This window comes from Astatotilapia calliptera, chromosome 6 (genome assembly GCF_900246225.1).
Source record: "Astatotilapia calliptera chromosome 6, fAstCal1.2, whole genome shotgun sequence".
NCBI lineage: Eukaryota > Metazoa > Chordata > Actinopteri > Cichliformes > Cichlidae > Astatotilapia > Astatotilapia calliptera.
The window spans coordinates 4,408,333-4,432,014 of record NC_039307.1 but is presented as its reverse complement, the minus strand read 5'-3'; the positions used below and the strand labels follow the sequence as shown (position 1 = coordinate 4,432,014).

The following is a 23,682-nucleotide window of genomic DNA, read 5'->3' as shown; positions in this document are numbered from 1 at the left end:
TCAAGTGACTGAATAGTTGTTACGCTAGCTTTAGCTTGCAGTGTCTGCACTCATTTATTTTTGAGAACCTTCTAAAGACTCGAGCCATCTTTGGCTTTGCATGGAGTTTTTGTGTTCTTGGGCTTTTTTTTCTTGTTTCATACTACCAGTCTTCTAAAATCATTAGCAGCTGGCTCCATTTTGGATTCACATACAATTCTCTAATTTATTAAGTTGCACTATTAATCAATTAATTGACTTTTTTTTTTTTATTAGTAAAGACCACAAAATATTCCCAGTACCTCTGGGGTTTTCAAAGTGTGCAGAGCCACAGAAGATGGGATGATTACCATCAGGTGAAAAATATGAAGTGGGGATGATTTAAAAACAGAATGATGATGCTGCACTGAAAAAAATATGTTGTTGGATTTACTTAATTCAATGGTGGACATTTGTTGCACACAGATGTTTTGCTTTGGCAGCAACTTAAACAATTGAGTTAAATTAACACAATTTATTCATGTTCCATAAACCTGTGCAATTTGTGTTGATAAAATGTGACTTAAACATGTTTTGATGAAGTAATTTGAGCTCTTGGAATATTTTAATCCTTCACAATTTTCTCACTTTATCCCAACACCATTCAATAACTTTTACCCAATACTACTTGGTCACTTAAATGCTACATGTTATCTTCAAATTACATTTTGCTATTATATTCTAGCATCAAATACACAATTTTCAAATGGAGGCCTTATAACAGATTGTATTGTTCTCTTCCAAGATGGTTGCTGGCATCCACCAGTAACCTTTAAAAACAACATGTCTAATTTCACTGCATTGACAGTAGGTAAAGAATTAAACTGACATTACTCCTCTACTGAATCTACATAAATCAACAGTTAAATAATGTCAGTTCTTCCGTGTTCTCTGGAATCAATCACAGCAAAGAAATTAGACTGTTTCTTTTGAAAAATGTTGGGAAAGAACAAATCAAAACATTCTATTTAAGGCCTCTGACATCAAGATTCAGTTAAACAACAATTATAACTAAACAATTTGAGGTAGTGTTAGTTTCCATTAACATTAAATTAGGTTACTGAATTGGCAAACACCTTCCTATTAACATTACCCATTTTACCCCAATAACTAAAGAAATTAGCACCTGCAGGTCAAAACCTTTATTCAAGAGATGCAAAAATAACATTGATATAGTGACTGTCAAAAATTACAGCACTGATCATACTGTGACATCTTGGTTCAAAACAGCACACTTAGAAATATTCAACGTTCTTTACTTCAACTGAATGAAACTGAAAATACCATTTCACACGACCCATATGGGATATTTAGACTGCATAACTGTTCACGCTACATCTCTTCACTAGTAAAAGAAAGAAAAAATACAAAGAGAAATTTAAAAATGCTGCCAAAATGCTGTACAGAGCAAAAGGAAAAACAAACAACAACAAAAAACGGCTCGTCCTCATGGCAGTTGCAGAGTATATAAAAATGAACCCTGCGATCTGTTCCTGGAATTGAGCTTCAAAAATGCAGCAGAACAAGTGTGAGATTTAAATGTCCTCTCACCTAGAGCTGATCAGCTTGCATGCATAACAGTGAGCTTTCCTTGCAGGAGTAGTTTTGTCTTAGTTGTGAGCTTTTCTTGAGAGCTGAGTTGCATCCAACTCCATTACCACCCTTTGAATCACCTCAAAAGTGTAGCAGAGTTGTGATGGGTAACTCATGTTGAAGGAATAAAAAAGGTCCAAACAGCATGGCTACTGCAAAGGTCACGTTATCCAGATCTTGAAGAACAACATCAGAAAAGTCATTGCCTGGTGCATCCTCTGGAGACAGATGTTCATTGTGGTTTTCTCAATCCGTGCAGTGGCCTCAGTCAAGTCCTGGTTAAACATAAAACATTTCTTTAAGATTCCCTTTTAAACTCATCTCTTTTGAATCTACCAGTTCTAATGTTAGAGTAAGTTAAACCAATGCAAGCAACATAGTAAATAGCTATAGCCAAAGAGTGGCCTGCCATGCTGCCATTCATGGTCTAACAGAGTTTCTAAGACAGAGTGAAAAACATAATAATTTCAAATGCTTTACATTAGTTTTTGTTAGAAAGACTAACAAAAACCCATCAGAAATCCAGGTTATGTCACTCAGAAGATGTTAGAATTTAGACTTTCCCCACAATTTGGTTAGCTGTTGGTCAGTTGGTCTTTTTTTTTTTTCAAACAAAAGCTAATGTAAATACTGGTGGGATTTTCCTTTGTTCACTAGAATGACAAATTTAAAGTTTTTTCACACTGATGTGACCCCTAATATAGGGGGGTGGGGCCTCAAGGGGGGGCGGCCGAGTTCACTACCAGGCCTCATGTGAACTTCAAATTATTAAAGAGGACTACTGGTCCTAACCAGTCCAATGAGGATCAAGTGGATAACTAAATGCATTTTTAAATGTTGCAAAGCCACAATCTACTCATAAAACACCATGAACTCCTGCACTAAGATGTTGCAATTGTCTTTCACACAGATGCGGAGCACTTTGATGAGACTCCCTTCGAGCATTAATGTCATCCTAAAGTATTATAACAAAGAAAACAGAGATTTGTGAACTTTTCAGTAGCACAGAAGAAAATGATCCCAGACAAAAACTTAAACCAGTCAACATGCAACACCAGCATCTACAAAGAAATATCAAAAGTTCCTGTTTGACATCAACTTTATGGATATATAGTTTCCAGAACATATATTTAAAAAAAAAGGTTTTTTCTCAGTGGGCCAGTAAATGCATAACGAAAATTATGGCATCCTTTCGGTGGAATCAGTACTCACGGGTAATAGTTGACTGTTTCAATGGATGCAGCATAAAAATCTTTTACTGACCTAATGCAATACATATACACTTTGTAGTTAAAGAATTTTAAAGTTCTTACTGTCATCATGGCAGCTACATCCTTTAGCTTTGTGCCCTGTTTCCCCCGATCACTTTGCAAACACTTTCAGCAGACTGTCAGAGAGAAACTCAGCTCCGTCAGAAACCTTGACTGTAAAGGCATGGTTGGGATGCACTGGAATGCTGCATTTCATCTAAAATGACATAAAATTATTTTGAAATAACAGCAGGCACTGTGCTTGGTTAATCAGTAATGTTTTGTTGAATAAAAACTGTGTTTCCAGATCTTATGGGATTAAAAAAATCCAAAGATGTTTGTTTCTGATTTGCAACCCAAGAACCCACAAGTTACAACCTCATTTCAGTTCAAGTGTGCATTAATGCGAGTCCAGTAATCACCTTTCTGGCAATACATACAGGTATAAGTTAAACCTATGGCAGATTTTGGATTTCTCAGTTGTATTAATAGGGTGAGTATGCATGCACCTAATAATTATAAAAAACCTATTATAATTAAGTTACAGAAACCTTAAGCGAAAATAGAATATACTTTCTTACCATAACACCTTGAACCCACAATCCATCAGCTGACTCCTGGTGAAATGCAGAATAGAGGTCGTCTCTCAATGTGCAGCAAAAAAAACAAAAACAAAAACAAAAGGACAGCAGGTGAGGGCAGGAGGGGTAGGGATGTAAGCTAGCATAATGCCGCTGATGATATTAGCTAAAGCTGTTCAATGTCCAAAATCTCACTAACACCACGGTGCAGTAAATACACAATGTAACTGAAGAGTCAGTTGGCAAATCTATTCACACAGAAAACCAAATTATGTTATGAGTGCCTCGTAATTAGGTTTAATGTGATATTACGGCTCTTGTGCCAAAGACAAATTCAAATGAAAAAGCGCCAATTCTTTGACAACAGATAAAACAGCAAATAAGCTAACGGCTCTTTTTTAGCATGTTACATGGCGACACTTTAGACGTTTAACTACATTTGGCTGAAATATGGTAAACATTAATTCAAAAAATCAAGACATACCAAAAACGTAGAGTTGGCTGCTCGACTTGACTGAGATGGATGCATTTTTTTAAACCATGATCCAAAGCCCGCGAGATGAAATCACGCGTGGTTTCACGAGATTTAACGTTGCTATCTTATTGACTTACTTCACCTGAACATGATATGAACAATTTAATACACCCTTTCTGCATATCATATAGTTTTTACACTATATAGTTACATTTATCTTTAAAACATGAGGCAATTGTGTTAAATACATGCAAGATGCTTACATAAATCCAAGAGATGGCCAGTCCCTTTTTTTCAGTGTGCTGTGCTAACCTTTAACAGGTTCTCCTTGAATTTTCTCAAATTGGGTGGATTACAGAGTACACACTTTTTTTGTTTTTGAAGTGGAGAGCCACTGAGTTTGATTGCAAGCTAAATGACACAATGGCTAAATATTTATTCTGGAACATCTGAATCTTTGATAATATTACTGAGTTAGTCATTTGCTTTGGTAAATTTTGTTGTTGAAAGGCAATTCTTTCACTCCAGGATTTCTTCAAAAACTTCCTTTCCTTAAATTCTCTCTTCCTTAAACACCTCATGTCACGACGCTGCCACCACTACACTGCAGGGATTTGACAGTTTGTGAGCTTTGCCCCGCTGCCTACCGTCCTTCCCAAAGAGACTTCTATTTTCTTTTGCATTTATATTAAAACATGTAATGGCATCAGGGCTTTAAATATTGTTTTGAATGATAGATAAACTGTCTCAAAGCAGCATGAAACTTGAGCTGTCATGCATGCACAGGAACTTTTCGCTTCCTACCTGTCATGCTTCACAATCCCTTGTTGAGCTGCAAGCGGTTTGACGTTAGACTGGTTGATGCAAACTTGTCCTCTTATAGTGTAACAGTTTCTTCGTAAACGCTGACGAAACCCTGCCCCGACTCGATAGCCTGTCTGTCACAGGAATGGCCTCATTGTGCTTGTTTTTAGGACTGGTTCAGGTTGTTGGGCATGAAGGCAGATCAGCATTAATTTTACAGCTAAACAGGATATGTACAGCATCATCAGCGGGTGGGTGAGAAGTTCATATCGACCCCTTTACACATCATTCTGGATACAGTGTTTAACAAACTTATTAGACTGCCTGTCATAAAAACAAGACGACAAATATTTTAGAAATCTGTCAAAAACTTGTGTAGAATCTAAAAAATATGGAAAATACATTTATACAGCCAATTTCAGCCATCAGACTGCACTTTACAGAAGTCGCATTAGACGCATTAGTAGAAACAACACTTAATTTGATCCTATCTTGCCTGTCAGTTTCTGCATAAAGATGAAAAGGCCAAACCTTCCAGTGTTAAAAATGAAAAATATTGAACTCTATTTTGTAGGGCTGCACAATTAATTGTTAGAAAATCGCGATCTCGATTCATACTTATGTGCGATCTCATTTCCAAATGACAACGATTTAAAAAAAAAAGAAAAAGAAAAAAAAGAAAACGACGACGATTGTACCGCATTTTGATCCGGGACGTAATCTGCATGAAAACAAGCGCTCACTCTTCCTGCTCAACAAATGACAAGGGCGGAGCCTTATACCACGTGATACAGAAGCTGGCTGCTAAAATTAGCAGGGAAAAAACAACGGAGAGCACGTCAGGGATGACGAGAAAGTGACAGGAGAAAATCCGTCCCGGTCAACCACCCAAACATTAATAACGGGAACCTTATACAGCGCTTCCCTATACACGTCGAACTCCCGCAGGCACAAAGAAATTACGGAGGCTATTACTTATCACCTGACCAAAGATATGGCTCCCATCAACACTGTGCAAAACCAGGGATTTAGGAAAATGATCAACACCCTAGACAAACACTACACAGTGCCGTCCCGCAACTATTTTTCTATTGTTGCACTACCTGCTCTATACACGCAGCGTCGAGCAACGGTGGAGACGGAATTTCAAGCAGTACAACATTTTGCAGCAACAACAAAACGTGAGATATTTGTTGTTTTTATGTTTATTTATTGTTTTTATCTTCAGTCTCAACTGTTACGAAGTTGATGTGCAGTTAATAAGTGCAATAAATATTTATACTGGAAAAGAAAATCGTGAGAGAATCGTGATCTCAATTCTAAGCCAAAAAAGCGTGATTCTCATTTTATGCAAAATCGTGCAGCCCTACTATTTTGCTCATAATGCAATACACTGTTAACACAGTGTAGGGAGGTAGTTTGATTTTGTACTTGTGCATTTTTATTTTCCCTTGTGTTTTTTTTTTATTACTGCTGATCAAAAGACAAAAGCAAAGCTACACCAGCTGGAAAGAGCTGGTTTCCCTGTCTTTCATGTAGTTTTCACATCTTATATCAAACCCAGAATGTGACTCGTCCTTCGACATGTCTGTGGACATCAGATTTTGGAGATACAAGTAAAGTGTGGCTTCATTTTTCACTGATTTTCCTCCATGATGGTGTGACAGCGTTTTAAAATTGTCAGCAATGAGTTTTTTGTTACTTTGTTGTAGTGACAAAAAATTGTTGTTGTAACATTTAGTCAAAGCAGAATATTGAATTGTTGTAGCAACTTTTCAAAAAAAAAAAAAGGCCTGAGGTTTTTTGTTTTTTTTTTTCTTTTCTTTTCCCCGTCTAAGATTTTAATGGACTTATCGGGCAGTTTAGCGACCTTTTTGTTTTGGATTTACACATGGCTCAAGGCAATCTTTTCCTTTTTTCAGGACTCTGATCACCAAATTAAATGTGTTTTCTAGGAATTCATTATTATATGGCAGGGAGTATGGGAGTAATGCTTGGTTTTTATAGCTTTGTGGTTTGTATTGGTTGGTAAATGACCTATAACACACGTTTCTCTGGCTATTGATCACACACATACGATTCAATTAAATATGTCTCCTTTCTTTCCCTGCTGGTTTCCAGACATGGTGCGTTTTTCAGCTTAACGATAATGAAATCAATAAGTCATCAATATCCAAGCTCATAACAATAATAATAATAATGTGGAAACAAGACAGGTGGGCTGTGCTGGTTTTACTTCTGCTTCATTAGTTGAATTCAATCAATGCATGCAGTTCATTAGGGAGCATATAGACTTTTAGCTACCGAGCCATGAAAACAGAAACTGTTGATTAAAACAGCGACTTTGCTTAAATATCTGCAAATTCCATTAAACTGCTAGCTCCAAATTAAATACCAGTTGGTTAACAACGTCCCGACTTGTCAGGAGCAGAATATTAACGCTGTCAGGAAAGAACAGAAGTTTTGTTTTTTTTGATGAGGTTACACTCTTTTTTTGACACTTCCAAGAAATTCAAAAACAGTATTGCATTGATATGAGTGCATCTCCATTCCACCATCTTGTGTTTCCTCTTTATGTTACTGTAATTAGTGCAGAGATAATGGTGATGTTTTCATTTGCCATGAAGACTGATGAACTGTATCAATCATTCTCTTGTGGTTGAGATGGATGTAGAAGGTTTGGCAAGTAAACAGTGTGATGTGGGATATTGTCTTGGCTTTCTGTCTGGTAGGAAATAGCATCAGCCTTGTTCAATAGAACTAATGTCAAAATACCAAATAAGTTTATTAAACTATGCCAAAATCTTTTTTTAGTGCTCTGAGTGCTGAAGTAGAGTAGAAAAGCGCTACATAAGCACCAGATCACTTTTTACACATAAATGCAGCTATCCGGTCTTTAAGTGATGATATGATGAATCCTGCTTCCGGGTCCAAACTACTCTGCGTTTAATAAGGTTGTTGTGATTTTAACTTGTTTCAATGCTTTGTGTCTTGTTCTATTTAATCTCAACTCAGTGATCCCGCAGTGTTCGTTTGACTTTAGGACCTGAAGCGTAGTTTGGGCCCAGACACGGCTAGTGACGTCAGTAGGGATGGGTACCGGTATCCAGTGCCGTTATGGCAAGCAGTAGTAACCAGAAAAGCAGCGCACATTTTGGTGCTTTATTTCGGTGCTTTTTTTCCTGAGATGTCATACACTTTGGATTCTAGCCAATCATTTTACCTTTGCAAGGATAGTAGGCGGGCCCAGGTATGTACGTTCTTTTAGAGCAGAGCTACAGATTAAAAATGCCCAAAGCGAAGCGGTCAAAAGTCTGGCTGTACTTCACAGCAAAAGATGCAAACTCAGCAGCCTGCAACAAGAAGAAGAAAGTGTACTTTATTGGTCCCCGTGGGGAAAATCCCTCTCTGCATTTAACCCATTCACTCAGTGAAGCAGTGGGCAGCCACTGGGCGCCCGGGGAGCAGTGTGTAGGGACGGTACCTTGCTCAGGGGTACCTCAGGGGAATCGAACCCCCGACCTTCCGATCATGGGGCCACCACTCTACCTACTGAGCTATCCCTGCCCTAGTGCTTTAAGGTGATACCGTGCAAAAGAGGTAACACCTCGAATCTGATGAAACACCTGGTGACGTATAGCATTTTGTTAAAAGCCGAGAAATTCGCCCTACTTGATAGCTTGCTGCGAGACCTCACATCGAGCACATCAGTAGATGTGCTCGATGGGTGGGTTGCCTGTTATCGGACCCGGAGTTAGCAACATCCCCCAAAAACCCAAAGAGTAGTGTCCTGGCCCCTAGCCCTGCCAGTGTAGCAGAAATGATGAGGATGATGATGGCAGCAGCAGCCATTCTTCTCTGCGTGAGTAGCTTAATGTTGTTCGTGTGTAATTTACGTTGAGTAGGCTAACCACGTTATTACATTAATGCACGTAAGGTGAACTAGCAAACACCGTCGTAGTTACATGCGGCTGTCTTCTTGTTTGATGGCAGATACTCCCTTCACCCTGGCCAAAAAGGCTAAAATGACCAAAGAAAAAGTGGAAAACAGCTAAAAATGAGAGGTTTTTGGACAAAGTTTGTATTTTTTCCATTGTTTAAGCACTGCTTCCAGCCAAGAGTGATGCCATAAATCCCCTATAGCTGCAAAAAAGGCTAACATTCTTATCTTTTTACAAAAAAAAGCTAAAAATGAGAGGTTTTTGGACAAAGTTTATATTTTTTCCATTGTTTAAGCACTGCTTCCAGCCAAGAGTGATGCCATAAATCCCCTATAGCTGCAAAAAAGGCTAACATTCTTATCTTTTTTTTTACAAAAAAACAGCTAAACATGAGAGGTTTTTGGACAAAGTGTGTGTGACAGTTGTTTTTTTTTCCTACATGTTTCCAGCTATTTCTTTAGCTTCTATTTTTCAACCTGGCTCAAAGTGCAAATAAAACATGACAAGAGAAACCCCACTAATGACTAGACACACACATGTAATTGGAGACGGCCATTTACAACATTAGCATAGGGTACTAGACAGGGTGGACCTTGGGCAGGTTGTCGGTATTTCAGAGGGCGACTTGGTGATTGTTGAAATGGTCCGACTTTGTCCTAACGGGCAACTTAACTTTTCCAATCTCATACTTTCACTATTTGACCGTAATCTCTGTAAATAGATGTCTCCATATGAATATGTAGTCCCAATTCTATTGGTCAATCATGTTTGCCACAGTACTGGTTGCATTGACATATGTCATGTAGGTGAAAAATGTCTAGCAACACACCACCAACCAAAAATGTTATAAAATGGCAAATTGTGTGAAGTAAATGTTATTGTCAAATGTGGATTGTGAAGGTCAATGCGAAATTTTTTGTGTGACTTTCTTTGTGACTGTTAGGAAAAGAACTCCATAATTTACATTATAACTAGCATCTACACATGTGGTGTTCTTCAAGCTGTGTAAACGGGATGACGGCTCGGTTATCGGGTCTCCAACTGTCTGTGTCCGCAACAGAGTAGAATCGAGGCCTTACTCTTTCTATTTGGTTCTATTCACTCGGTGTGAAACCTAGCCCTGTTTAGATGATCACAAAGCTGATATACTGGCAGGAATGGAAGAAATGTGCACATGAAGCCAACACTGTTGCCTCACAGCGGGAACGTCCTCTTTTTGAATCTATCAATTGGCCGTGTGGAGTTTGCATGTTCTCCCTATGTCTCTGCGAGTTCCCTGCAGGTACTCCGGCTTCTTCTCACAGTCCAGAGACACACAGTTAGTGGGATTAGGTTAATTGGTGATTCTAACTTGGCTGTAGGTGTGAATGGTTGTCTCTCTGTGTTAGCCCTGTGAAAAACTCGCAATCTGTCCAGCGTGTACCCTGCCTCTTGTCCTCTGGCAGCTGGAATAAGCTCCAACCCCCCCTGCGACACTGAATTGAATAAGTGAAGAAAATGGATTGATGGCACATGAAGCTCTTCCTCAATAGCTCTCAGTAGCTCGCTCTCTTTTGAGTTTTTATGGCAGCTATGCTGGTTTCTCCTGGTCCTATACTGTCTTATCCTTTCCATAAACTGCTGCTTTCTCGGCCCCAGTCAAGTCATTCAGTGACAGTGAGGGGAAATAAAACGACAACTTCTAAAGAGTGTTTAGATGCTTTTCTATTATCTCTCACTGTGCAGCATTGTTGAAATTTGCTTGCCATTTTGGAGTGAGTGGGAACATGCCAAAGGATGGCACTTTCTAGATGTTATTGCCAGAGGTGCACCTTTTGAACAAAATCCATTTTGTCTGTGCTTGTGAGTAGGTTTTCATTTTGGCCTTGCATTTATGTGTTCAGTTCATTCATATGCTGAAATATATCTAGCATTTGTGCCGGCCTTTGCACACCACTCATAACTTGAAACAGCTTTGCATCATCGCACCCGTCATCAGTCAAAAACGCTGTTGGTCAAACACAAGTCGGTACTTTGCTGCGCCACAGCCAGTTCTTAAGGAGCAACAAGTGTGCAAATCATCAAACACAGACACTCGCCTCGTGGGGCAAGATCCAGCACTGGATCTCTTTCTCTCTGCTAACGAAGCCTTTGCTATGTCGTCCACGACTGCTCATACAGACGTTCTCCATGCTCAAGACATTCTGATATGAGCTGATATTTTTTTGTTTTTGAGATTTGGCTTCAAATTCGCTACTAAGCAGCTTGCATTTAGAGCTCTGGGAGACCTTTTCTCATTTAAGTTACCTGTTTCTTAGTGTTTTCTTTGAAGTTGAAGAAAATAGTCCTCGTTTTTGTTTTGAAGTAGCAGATGTTTAGCTTACAGATTGCATTTAAGCTTTTCTCTGCACACTAAGCATAACAGAGTTGGTGCAGCTGGATCTCCAGTGAAAGGAAACCCAGACAAACAACGCTCGCTGGATTGCCTCGAGCTCACAGTTTTTGCTTTGATTGGACCACCACTCATGCCAGACACTTCACCTGTATTATCAATTTGTCCGGCCCCAGTTGGGAGTCTTCATTTTTTCTTTTTCAAATATTTATCCATTGTTGTTATGTCTCATCACTGTCTGTTGTCTTAATTCAACAAATTCATTATTGCGCTACATGCTGCTTCACACGAACATGAAAGAGTATTTTATTATTCTGCCAGTCACTGCATCAAAGACACAGATGCTCAACAATGGCCGATTATTTGCAGTAATTAAATAATCATTTTATAGACTAATTAAGTGACGTGAAATAATTTCCCATGGCACACCTGACGATCTGTCGTGGTGCCACAGATAAAAAGCACAGGCTTAGATAACAAAGAATTAACCTTTTTTATAGGTTGTATAAGTTATTGTGCGTTTATAAAATAGGTAACTTTTTCACTAATGACGGTGACGATGATAATAGAGGTGCAGTTTACCACTAGCTTACTATTAGCTTGTAGAGTCAGGCAAGCATCCACTGGTGGTTCACCTGTTCACCTGAGCTCTCCTACATCTGCAAAAAGGCCTTGATGTCTTTAAAGACTGTTGTATAGAGATGAATGTAATGTTGTAGAGATGAAGCCACCCGTGAGTAACTTTAGAATCACGATGGAAATATCGGGCAGCTGAGCGGCGTGATTTCCCACTAGAGTTTCTTTTGTGTTGTGCTTTATTGTCGTCTACAATGAAAATGCAGCTGTGGAAAACTATAAAACTTCACTGAACAACACAGTCTTTGTCCGCCTCTACCAGCCATGTATGGGTCCATTTCCTTTTTGTCTCCTTGCTTCCCATTTACAGTAATTCATAACATAGTAAACACTCTTTCCTCCATTTTAATGTACCTGCCACATTTGCAACTTTTTGATCTCCAAAACGTAGTCTTTATATTTAAAAAGCAGATCAATGTCTAGTGACGTTTGGCCTTTTTCTGGATTTTAAGATTAAGCGTCCAATATCTGACCTGTTGCTGCTATGGCACACGATCAATGCGCTCCACCATCTTAATAACCTTAATTTATGGCGGGCCTAACAAATGGATTAATCAGGGTCCATTGATCGACATAGCAGGTGGTGCTCGGGGCTGTATGGGAGTCTTAAAGGGCCTGGATAGAAATGGCAGGAAAATCCCCCGGAGTCACGTGTAGTTAATGAGAGCAGGACAGCAACCACTTATATCTACAGAGCTGAAACAGGAAGACATGAACACACACTGAGCTGCACGTACAGACTTGATCTCCCTCCCACTCACTCTTCTGTTTCACCCCTTTTTATTTATCCCACTAAAAGAGCAGACTGTACAAAGGAAAGAATTAACTACTTAATTCTTCTCTCACTTCTCCATGATATTATTGGAAATCCACGAGGGCCAGTATGCCTTTATTATCTAATTTTGGTTGAGTTTTTCACTCAGATTAGTGCTAACAAGCAAATTAACAGCCCACTGCCACCTATCTGATGATAAACGAACCACTTGTTCAGGGTCAAAAGGTTATTTTCCTTTTTCACAGTCGGAGAGGCTCTGCCAATCCTTGCTCTCTTTGAACCTTAGTCAGCCTGAACTCTGAAGAATATATATACTCTCTCACATGCCCCGTGCCACATACCCATGTGTGTGTATGCGTATATGTATATACTGAAGCACCTAATAATACCTTAATATTACTTCCAGACAAATAAGACCTTTGAAATATAGTCCAGATCAAAGTGTAACAGACACTCAAGTTTGTGTTTGTACACAGTTTGCATTCAACATAACAGTTTAAAATCAATGATTATTGATGATTCATTCCTTCACAAGTAAACATGTTAGAAGAGCACGGCCTGGTTTAATCACCAACAAGGTTGTTTATTGAAGTTCATTTAAGAACATTATTACTACGTGGAGTGTAAACTCTTTGAAAATACTTGACCTCATTTTTTGATCAATATGAATTTGTGCGATGTTTACTGAATAAAGGTCATTCTTAAATGCAAATCTAGCTCCCAATATATGATCACCTGTCAGTCGATGACTGTTGATAATCCACTGATGGAGCTCAGGAGATGAGCACACATTAAAAACAATAAACAAACAAAATGAATGAATGCCTATTTATATAGTTTGTTGTGTTCTATATCTCTGTGTGTAATGTCTTTGACTGTAAATAAAAGACTATGTAGGGACAAATTACCAGCTAATGCTATGTATGTATATATTTTTGCACAGCAAGCCATATTATTTGTCAGATAACTAAAAATATTTCAGCTGAGTAACCAAACTCCCAACAGCTACATCTTTCACTCAAAGAGGCCATGACCTGCTATAATGGCCTTAATACAACTCGACTTACAACTTGTTTCAAAGGCGTTGATTGGCAGTATTTTTGCTTGTTATATTTTAATTTTTACTTTTTAGGTACCAGTCTGTTAATATATCTGCTGTAAAGTTGGCATTTTTCTGTGAGCTTTGACTTTTTTTTTCCTTTTGAGCCTTTGAAGGAACTGCAAATTCTGCACTTTCATGTTTGTCCCCGTGGTCTCCATTCAGCAAATAACCAACATTAAGGGAATGAGGACACCTCGATATTTCACAGTTTAAAATAAGTTACTTTCACTTTATTTATGCCAGTAGTAATTACACAATTAGGCCTGAAAGCCCCACCACCACCACCCCAAGGCTAGGAACTCATTTACACAAGCCACATGAAGATTGACACCATTATATCTGATGGCCAACCAGAAAAACCAAATTGATGCAGGAGTACTGGTCTTTGTTTTCACTGTGCATTGGATAATAAGTGGAATAAACAAGCAGATAAATCAGTAGAAATAATTTGGCGCACATCTGCGTACTGTCACACTCAAATGCCATGTTGTATCGCAGTGTTGAGCTGGAACAGAAAGAAACGCTGTCCCTCATTCATCTCCATTATTCTCATGCAAATTTGTATTGAATGGATTATAAATTATCTGCGTGGGAAGCTGAATGGAAACAAATAATTTCATCAGGGCTGTTTACACTATGATCTTAATTACATGCATTTTTGCAGTTTTCCTGAACTGACAAGGCTGATGCTTTTCTTTGGCGTTTGTTAGTTGGTGGTGTAAAAAAAAAAAAGAAAAAAAAATTACCTTAAAGTTTTCTCAGCAGTTTTCTTTGACATTTTACCTGCTATAACAGAAACATCTTTTTACCTCTCTCCGGACTTTGGATTAATGTCTCTAAAGTGTGCTGCCATTTCAGCTGTTGTATTTTAAAAAGGGCAAATCTGATCTGGGTCTTCCCAGTTGAGCTGGCATCTTTGTGGCGTGTTTTATGTCCTTTCCCAGGCCGTTGTTGTAGGTGTTTTGCAGGACTGCCAGAGAATACCTACACTTGCTGCACATTAGCTGATAAATCACCTTGTTTTGGCAGTCGGACTCCAGCCGCTTTTAGTCGTCTATATTTATTCAAATGGCAGATGCACTTGTGTATCACATAAGGAGATCACAGTTTTTTGTTGTGCTAACAGAGTAAAATTACTCCCAGCAGAAGAAATAACTGCATGCTTCTTATCTTTAAGTGATTTAGATGAAAAGATATGAAGGTTTGGACAAGATAATCGGAAACCCGACATAATAAATGTATAGCTTTCCAAATGCCCGAGTTTTCATTGACTTTTCTGCAATTTGAGTCCTGAGCTGTGTGTCAGGGGACATTACGCTTGAAGGAAAGCCACCATCCTTCTTTGAAAGATGAAGGACGTAAAAAATCTTTATAGAGTGCATCCCAAGAAACCACACCATGGTCTAGATGTGGTGACAAGGGAGGTAATGGCATACTTTAAGCCCCTTTGATGCGATATCATTGGATTTAAAGATGCATTTATAAATGCACACGAAAGAACTTTTCAGCTTTGGACTCTCCAAGTACTTTAATTTGCCAAGTACTCACTAGCACCACTACAGTACAGTGACGTTGGAGTACCTTTAATCGTGCGTGTAGCTCATTTTTTTTGGAGAAGCAGCTGAACGATATCAGTGAGTGCCACAGTCGAAACCTGGCCAACAAGCCTGCTGGACGGGAAAGCCAAGTTGGAAATAAATGGTCTGTGAACAAGCTACAAGTGACTGTCAAAATAAGATCAAGGAGATTGTTTGTCTCTAATAACTGGCTCGCCTGCAAAAGTGAAGTCTAAAAGCTGAGCTGCATTCATGTAAAGAGACAAACTTGATTTGTTTTTTGTTTTTGTTGTTAATTTCATTGATTTGACCTCATTAGGTTTAAATCCTTCCAGTCTTATTTTCAGTGTCAGGGAATGTCACGCCACTGTGAGCAATGCAATGTCTGTAATGGAGCTGTCATCTTAGTTTAGTTCTGCACAGCAACTGGATGACTACTCTGTGAATACTGTTGTGTAGCCAAGCAGAAAACTTCTATATCACTTCGCATTTGTGGGACCTAGTGTGGGTTGAGGAGCTCGGGTAGAAATGAATGAAGTGAAGCGAAACTGAGCTCATCTGTGTGTAAGGAGGAGCGCACCTGTTGAGCTTGTCCTGCTGAGTCCCACTATCACAACAGTGTTTTGTTCTGCCAGTGGGAACGCACAGGCCACCTTAATTATTTTCACAACAGCTCTCTTAACCCTGCTCAGTTATGTACAGACAGAGATGGTATCTTATCGCTTGCTGTCAAAGGTGACTTAGAAATATCCCGCTGACCCTACATGGTGTTGTACGTGAGCACGCAGTCATTCAGCGATGCCATTCAGTGCACATAAACAAGTGTCCCACTGCCTAAGCTGTGGAAAATCAACAGGAATGACTTTGACCTCGAACAACAAGCATCCCGTCTGAATGTGGAGACACAGTACGTAAAATGCCACTGCATATCTGTCCAAACCAAGGAAATGATAGGATTTCGATTGCAGGCCATGCTTCATGTGAACCAGTAACAAACGAAAAAATCCCTTTCAGACTCACGCCAAAAAGGGTCGTAAACAAGAGAAAAGGGAAAAAAAAACGTGCACAAAGCTGGGCGGAGGTTTTAACACTCTTATTGCACCACAAAGACTGTCATGGTTAAAGCAGCACAGTGATGCACATAGCGGCACGTCTTAAACCGTTACTATTGACGGTGATGAGGACTCTGATGGAAATGTGCCGATCGGTGGTTCGATCCCAGGCTGCCTCCTGGCTGCATGCCAAATATCCTTGGGCAAGATACTAACCTCATGTCTGCCTACTGGTGGTGGTCAGAGGGCCCGGTGGTGGCGCCAGTGTCCGGCAGCCTCGCCTCTGTCAGTGCGCCCCAGGGCAGCTGTGGCTACAATGTAGCTGCCATCACCAGTGTGTGAATGGGTGAATGACTGAATGTAGTGTAAAGTGCTTTGGGGTCCTTAGGGACTAGAAAAGCGCTATACAAATGCAGGCCATTTACCATTTTACCAATATGCCTGTCTGGCAATTAACAATCGTACCTCTGTAATTGTGTACATAGTTATGCACTACACTAGAATTTTCTAACCCTGTAGAAATTCACAACGCATGAAATACTCACTACAAAAACACTGATGCACATACATGTGCTTTTTGAGCTTCCAATTGGACTTTCCACTGTTTATCTCAATTTCACTCCAACTCAAAGCTGTCAGAAAACTGTAGTTTATTTATAACAGTTTGTGATGCATAAAGTGTGAAAAAGATCCAGCAGACCTCTGGGCTATGAGGGGAAAACTCCCGCGCTGGGATCCTAGCTGGCCAGTCATCGAGCCCCCCTCAGTAATGCTCGTGAATTTTCTGGATTTAGCCTGCGGCGATAATGCTGTGTGGCTGCAATCCATCAATGGCTCCTTGTAAACCTAGTAGAGTTTTATCACTAGTTTAATCATTTATGAACATGATACAAGTGACTTTTTCACTGCAATAATTCACAGAACAGACAAAAGAACCACAGAAAATATATATTGAGAAATATAATCTGTTGTTTTTCATATTAATAAAGAAGATTTAGGAAACATAAAAAAGCGAAGACATTCGGCTTTAGCTGGGTTATTGGATGCTAAATCACAAATAAGCCTTAATAAATCTGTAGAGAAAGTAGTAGCAGTCAGCTGTCATCAATTGGAAAACAGTGGTAAAACATAAAGAATTAAAGTCTTATGAAAAGAATTGAAGAGTAAATTGGAGACAAACTTTCTGTTTCGCACAACTGATCACATAATTAATAAAAAAAGTGGTTGTGGACATCAAAGCTTTGCAACCACTAAATTTTACTTCACACAGTTTGACCTGATTTCAGGCACAGAGCTGCTGTGAGGGAACCCTGCAGGTAGCTAACCTCCAGGTAATTTGAGCCAAGATGACACACAGGGCCTTATGAAGTTCAAGCGCCGTCTGTTTCAGAGCAAACACCCCCCCCGGCTTCGATTCACAGAGCGGCGTGATGATGAAACCGTGACTCGACGCAGGTCAAGCAAAACCATCAACAAACACTTGACCTGCTGGGCGGTTTCAGTGACAGAGGCAGGTCGGCTTGTGGAGCAGAAATCTCGAGACTGAACTAGAAAATAAAACTCAAAGAATAATTAGCCACTACAATGTGCTCCAGAGACACTGCTTGCATTTTAAATGCAAAACGTGAAAAGATAAGTTCTCACATAGCTGTGTTTGCACACCACAAGACTTAGAGGGTGGGAAATTATTGATTTGACAAGGTAAAATATAAATAATGTATACAGTATGATTTTTAAAGTTTAGATATGAATTCTGGGAACTAATGGGAGTCTGTTTTTTAAAAAAATGGTTCCTACTTTTACTTTAAGAAATGTAGGTCACACTGAGTGTTACAAAAATCGGTTTGTTTTGTCTCAAATTTACCAGAATAATGACTGAAAGGAGAATTTTATCTTACTTTCCCCAAAATAAACACAATTATACAGGAGCGAGTTGAATATTTTATTTTAAACCTCATGCTGTAATATTAAATGTAAGAATACAGTTTGAGCTGTGTGGCCAATAGCTCGTCACTTATGCCGCCGTGCAGTTTTTGTTATTCTTCAGCTCTGTGCAAATGTCACATTTAGTCATTTGAAATGATTTAGCACCATTTCAAATGACTGTTTTTACATTTGCAGTTGTGAAAAATATTTTGTTTCGCCCATTAAAGGTTTGGTAATAGTCAGTAAAATTACTATTCTTCCTGTGCAGCTGCATAAATTTTATCTGGTGTCAGATAGTGGTGTTATAGGTTTTTTTTTGGCATTTATAAGAGTTTAGGCGGCTGATCATTCTGTCTTTATCTGTCAGAATCCTTTGAGGTCAACTCTTTGTGTCAGTGTCTTCATTCAAGCTCATTAGAGCTACAGGATCGAACCACAGGATGTCACAAAGCTTCATGTCTGCTGTGGCACACAAAAGACACTCTGAGGTACTGACAGGGAGGAACGAGTGACTGCCTACTGCTGGTGAAATGTTTAATTTGCCTTGTTGGAAGCATCTCCTGCCTGATCAAGCTGATGTGTCAGGTCCTGCCACATAACCCCTGGCTCATGGTTGTTCTGCTTTGATGGCCTGTTTGTTTTTGTTCCCCGTTTTCTTTTCTTTCTTTTCTTTTTTGGTGTTCCCTACCAGTGGTGGTGTCAGTTTCTTTGATGCAAGTCTTCTGGCTTAATTTAATATATTTGTTCTACTACAGGCCAATGCTCAGTGAGACTTTTATTGGGATTTATAAACATGTCCAATGCATATTTTGTTTTTCGCAAAACAAAATATGCATTTTCAATCACATGACTCACCCTCTTTCTACAGTAATACAAATAATTAAATAAATAATAAAACGAATAATTAAATGGAAAACTACAGAGAATAGAATCGATGGAGAAGATAATAGTTGGGGTACTATCAGTTATATACTGTATTTATAGGCAAAGCGGGGCAGTAGTTTCACCCTGTAACAGCGCTCAGTAGTGGGCTCTACTGTGTTCTCTCTTACATTAAATATATATAGTGTTCAAAATTCATGCCTGCAGTGTGACCTGTGTGCTGACACACCTCTGAGGTCACAGGTTAGATTCCTTAAAGCAGCGGTCCCCAACCCCCGGGCCTCGGACCGGTACTGGTCCGTAAGTCATTTGGTACCGGGCCGCGAGAGTTGAGGCTCAGGTGTGAAATGTATAGTTTTCAGGGTTTTTATTGGTTTTCAGCGTTATTTTGTTATCGTTTTTATCGTTTACTCGGTTTTCCTGGGTCTTTTCACGTGTGTTATGAATAAATCTTCTTTTTTTCGGTACCGGTACTAGTTTTATTTTGTTGTATTTATCTGTGACACCTTAAAGGCCGGTCCATGAAAATATTGTCGGGCATAAACCGGTCTGTGGCGCAAAAAAGGTTGGGGACCGCTGCCTTAAAGGTGTGGCACCAACATTAGCTTCAGACTTGGGAATTTCTGGACCAGATGCAGAGAGTGCCAAAGGAAAGAGTATATCTCTTCTCTCAGTAACTGCTGTTAGGTTCCCCCTGGGTGAGACACTTGACCTTCACCGCTCCAGTGGAGCTTCATTGGCCTGCAGCAGCAGATTGTGGTGTACCGGGATAAAACTCCCAGGATGTACTGGAATACAAGTCTGGGTGCTCATGGCATTTTCTCTCATGAATAAAGATTTAATGGTGTTAAAAATAATCCACCAGCCTGTTTTGATTTGTGTATTGATGTGTGAGGATTGAATTGTGTTCTGCGTCTGCCCCCAGATGAAGACTGTGAGCGTGGCGCTGGTGCTGTGCCTCAACGTGGGAGTGGACCCACCTGATGTGGTCAAGACCTCCCCCTGCGCCAGACTGGAGTGCTGGATAGGTGAGTCCACGCAGACACCAAACAAATCAAAGAGACTCATAATGAGATTTATTGAGCTTAAATGACACGCGTGTATTTCACTAAAGGCTCTCACACTGTCCTGCTTCTCTTGTTGGTGTGAAAATAAACAGATATTTCTCAGGCATTTGTTTTCCTCAGTGTGAATGCTGTCAATGATTTTTGGACACACTTTAGATAATGTGGATCAAAAACTAAAATGTGAACAAGCGGATATCATACACACACTAATGCATTCATTATCTCTTTACAGGGATTGTTGCCTTATCCATATTTGCTACAGATAAGTTATTATAAGTGGTTTTAAATTTTAATTTAGTGCAGCTGTGATTTTTCTGCTCATAAAGATGATATTTTACGACCACCTCTGTACCCTTAATGACGAGTGTTTACACCTCAGTTTATTATTACAGATGTGGTCTGACACCCATTAGAATATCTTCTGGCGTTTTCCAGGACTATCCATAGTACGCTGATCGGCCTCACTAACTTTTGATGTGCACCCAGTCATCTTATTCTGGAAGCAGGCCTGAAATATGACAGTAACAAGGGTTACCTTAGAAGACATCTGAAGGGAAATGTGTGGAGAGAAAAGAGTGGACAGTAGAGAAATGTCATAAAATTGAGAGGAGAGATATGGAGAAAAATATTAGTTTTCAGTACAAAATACCTGGAGCGTTTTCTCTGAGGAACACGTTTTAGAGAGCTGCCGAGCGCTGAGGTGAAAACCTGTGAAAGTTATTCAAATTGGTAAGCTGACAGGGTTACAGTTGGTTTTACACGTGCCATTTTATTAAAACTGCTAAAAAAAAGTTGCATCGCGACTGTGGCTGCCTCAGCCTCTGTCCTCGCTTCATGTCAAAGCTGCAGGTTTTTGTGATTTGAAGCTGCAGACGGGCTGAAGCTTGCTCTTCGCTTACAAAATTTGAGCAATGCAACACTCTTGCAGAGTTGTGTGTGGAGGGGTTTGATAGTGCTTTTTTTGTTATTGTTTTTAGAAACACTGCCCTCCCTAAGGTTTTGTGTTCTCCCTATATCCAGTATAGCCTCTCTGCACTTCATCAGTGGCATTATGGTCAAGAAAACAAAAAAAAAAACAAGACATGTACGGACTCATCGATCAGTTTCTCGACAGTTGTGATTTCATTTTTAACTGTGTACTGTTTACATCTGGCTTCAGCCAGCTTTCTGGATTATTGAAAACGACAATATTACAATATTTACGACATATCAATATAATATATTGGCTAGTAGTTATTTTTCTGTGTTGGTCCTGTACTAGCTGGACAAGATACTATGCAAAGAACACACTTCGTGAATTGTTATTTCATACAGTTACATACAGTTATTTCTGTATTGTGTCATGTTGCCATTTAGTGGTGTTGTTGCTATCATTGCTGTACACGCAGTGATCAAAGGGATCGAAAAACTGCTTTATTGGGCTGAAACACAGACTTCTTCCTTTTTTGGGTGAAAAATAATTTTGGTTCAAAGAGCAAGGCGGTGTTATGGTGTTCAGCACTACTGAGCACCGTGACTTTTACATGACACTAAAACTTGAACTTTCACTTCAGGGATATTCTCAAGCTTTCCCGTGGGAGCTAAATTCATAAGGTCTCTGTCACACAGGGATGAAGCAGTCTGCCCTCACCGGAACCACATAATGTGACATAGAACAAAAACACAACCGTCTCCATTGAATGGGAACCTCAAAAAACATTGTTTTGCTCCCCTGGGATTGACTGACTGTTAGGAGTCAGGCAAGCACATTAAAGTGGAAACACAGCTCTTAAAGTTTCTGAAAGTTTTTCAGTGGCTTCTGAGGACACTGTCGCTCTATAGACCTGCCACTCGGCTTGTGAGAAGCCATTTGGGTGTATGAAGTGTTAAAGGCTGGGATGATGTCCTAAAATGCACCGTAGTGTTCATCTCTCATGGATGTTTGAGCCACACGCAGATTGGGAGGAGGGGAACAAAACAAAAACCTCACATCTGCTTTTTGTTTCACTGGTGTGTGTGTGCGGTTTTGTGGAAACTGCCTTCCACTTTGCACCATAGCAGGAAATTGTGATGCCAGTGTATGCAGTATAAACAGAAGCGTTATGTTGCAAGATGCATGTTCATCAAGTTCAGAGACAATATTACTGAGCATTCACCGAGTAGACACAGATGGGATTGAACCGGAGATGAGAGAGCAAGGCCTTGTGACCATAGAGCACGTAATAGCTGGTTAGTGAAGAGCTGAGCGTTTATGATGTCGCCCTGTTAGTGCTTTAAAACCAGATGTGACAAGCGAACAGTGGTTCTGGACGAGAATCTGGGGACGATGTGCGCTAATGCGGCACAAACTTGTCCATCTCTAAGTAGCCACATGCTAAAACACACCATGTTTTCTTTCCTTTCTTTCTTTTTTTTTTTTTTTGCTCTAATGGGACCACAAGTTACAAAATGAAGTTTATGTTCTATTAAATAATGTTTAAAAGTAGTGACTGAGACCATAAAGTCTTAATGGAAGTATTCAAATAAGTGCAGGGGTCTTTTCCCCTTAGACTTTAATACAGTTTATCTTTGTTTTTAAACCAGAGGAGTTGCCCCTGTTAGCATGTTGCTAATATTTTAAGTCATTAAAGGCACATTCAAAGTGCAAACATTGAATGAAAAGGATTTTATGATCAATACATTTCAAATATTCAAATCTGAATAGTCAAATTCTTTCTTATTTTCGTGTCATTGCTAAACAAAATATTATATATGGTTTGTAAATGTATTATGTACATTAGACATAATGTAAAATAATGCGGCCGTTGTGGTGTGATCTAATGTGAATAGTCCTCATTGATCAGAACAGTAATGATTTCATTCTCTGCACATCACTATCCCCTGAAAACCTACTAATACATCTTTTTTTCCTCCCTGAGCAGAATTTGATCTGTCCTTTATCTATATTCTGCTTTTCTTCATGCCATATTGATTTACTCTCATCAATATTTCAACCTTAGCGGCTGCTGCTATTTTTCCATACCCCGCTTCAGATTTAATAAGAAATGTCCCTTTGATGCTGAAACGAACAACTTCAACAACTTCTTTGTACTCGTGGCGTGGCTGAATTCTTAATCACTAAACGTTAAAGCAGTAATTATATGGCTGGTTTGTTAGTTCTACATCGACTTGTGTGGTTTTCCTCAGTTATGGCTACTTTCTTTGCTGTGTGTGCGTCTGTATGTGTGTCTGTGTTAATTGCAGTGTGTTTACACTCTTGTGTTTGCTTCCCAGATCCTCTGTCGATGAGTCCACAGAAGGCCCTGGAGACCATCGGGGCCAACCTGCAGAAGCAGTATGAAAACTGGCAGCCCAGGGTGAGTCTTTAACCGATACTGTGACCAGAGACACAGACTCACACCACGTCTGTTCAGGACCGAGTTAGATAATGACTCAATCCTGTTAAAATAATATCATCAATGACTGATTTTTGGCATCCATTAAACCATTTGCACTTTTCTGTTCTTTGAACTGAACAATCACCTACCTTTCTATAAGCAGTAACCTCTCAGTAAACTCTTTGAATATTACACTGATGACTCCTCCACCACCTCCTGGTACTCTGGTATTGATTTGACTGATCTTTGCTTAAAGCTCTGGGAACTTAAACATCAGCTTGTTCATCATGAGTTTTC

General features: G+C 39.5%; 1 protein-coding gene across 4 annotated transcripts in view; it reads left to right on the top strand.

The window, feature by feature from the left end:
* The window catches only part of rptor (regulatory associated protein of MTOR, complex 1), a 204,413-nt gene that overhangs the window by 5,700 nt on the left and 175,031 nt on the right, over positions 1–23,682 (top strand). For all 4 annotated transcript variants that reach the window (XM_026169798.1, XM_026169801.1, XM_026169800.1 and 1 more), the window contains 2 exons: positions 19,888–19,990; positions 23,282–23,364. In XM_026169798.1, the coding sequence (XP_026025583.1) occupies positions 19,888–19,990; positions 23,282–23,364 (186 nt within the window). The remainder of the gene's footprint in view (positions 1–19,887; positions 19,991–23,281; positions 23,365–23,682) is intronic.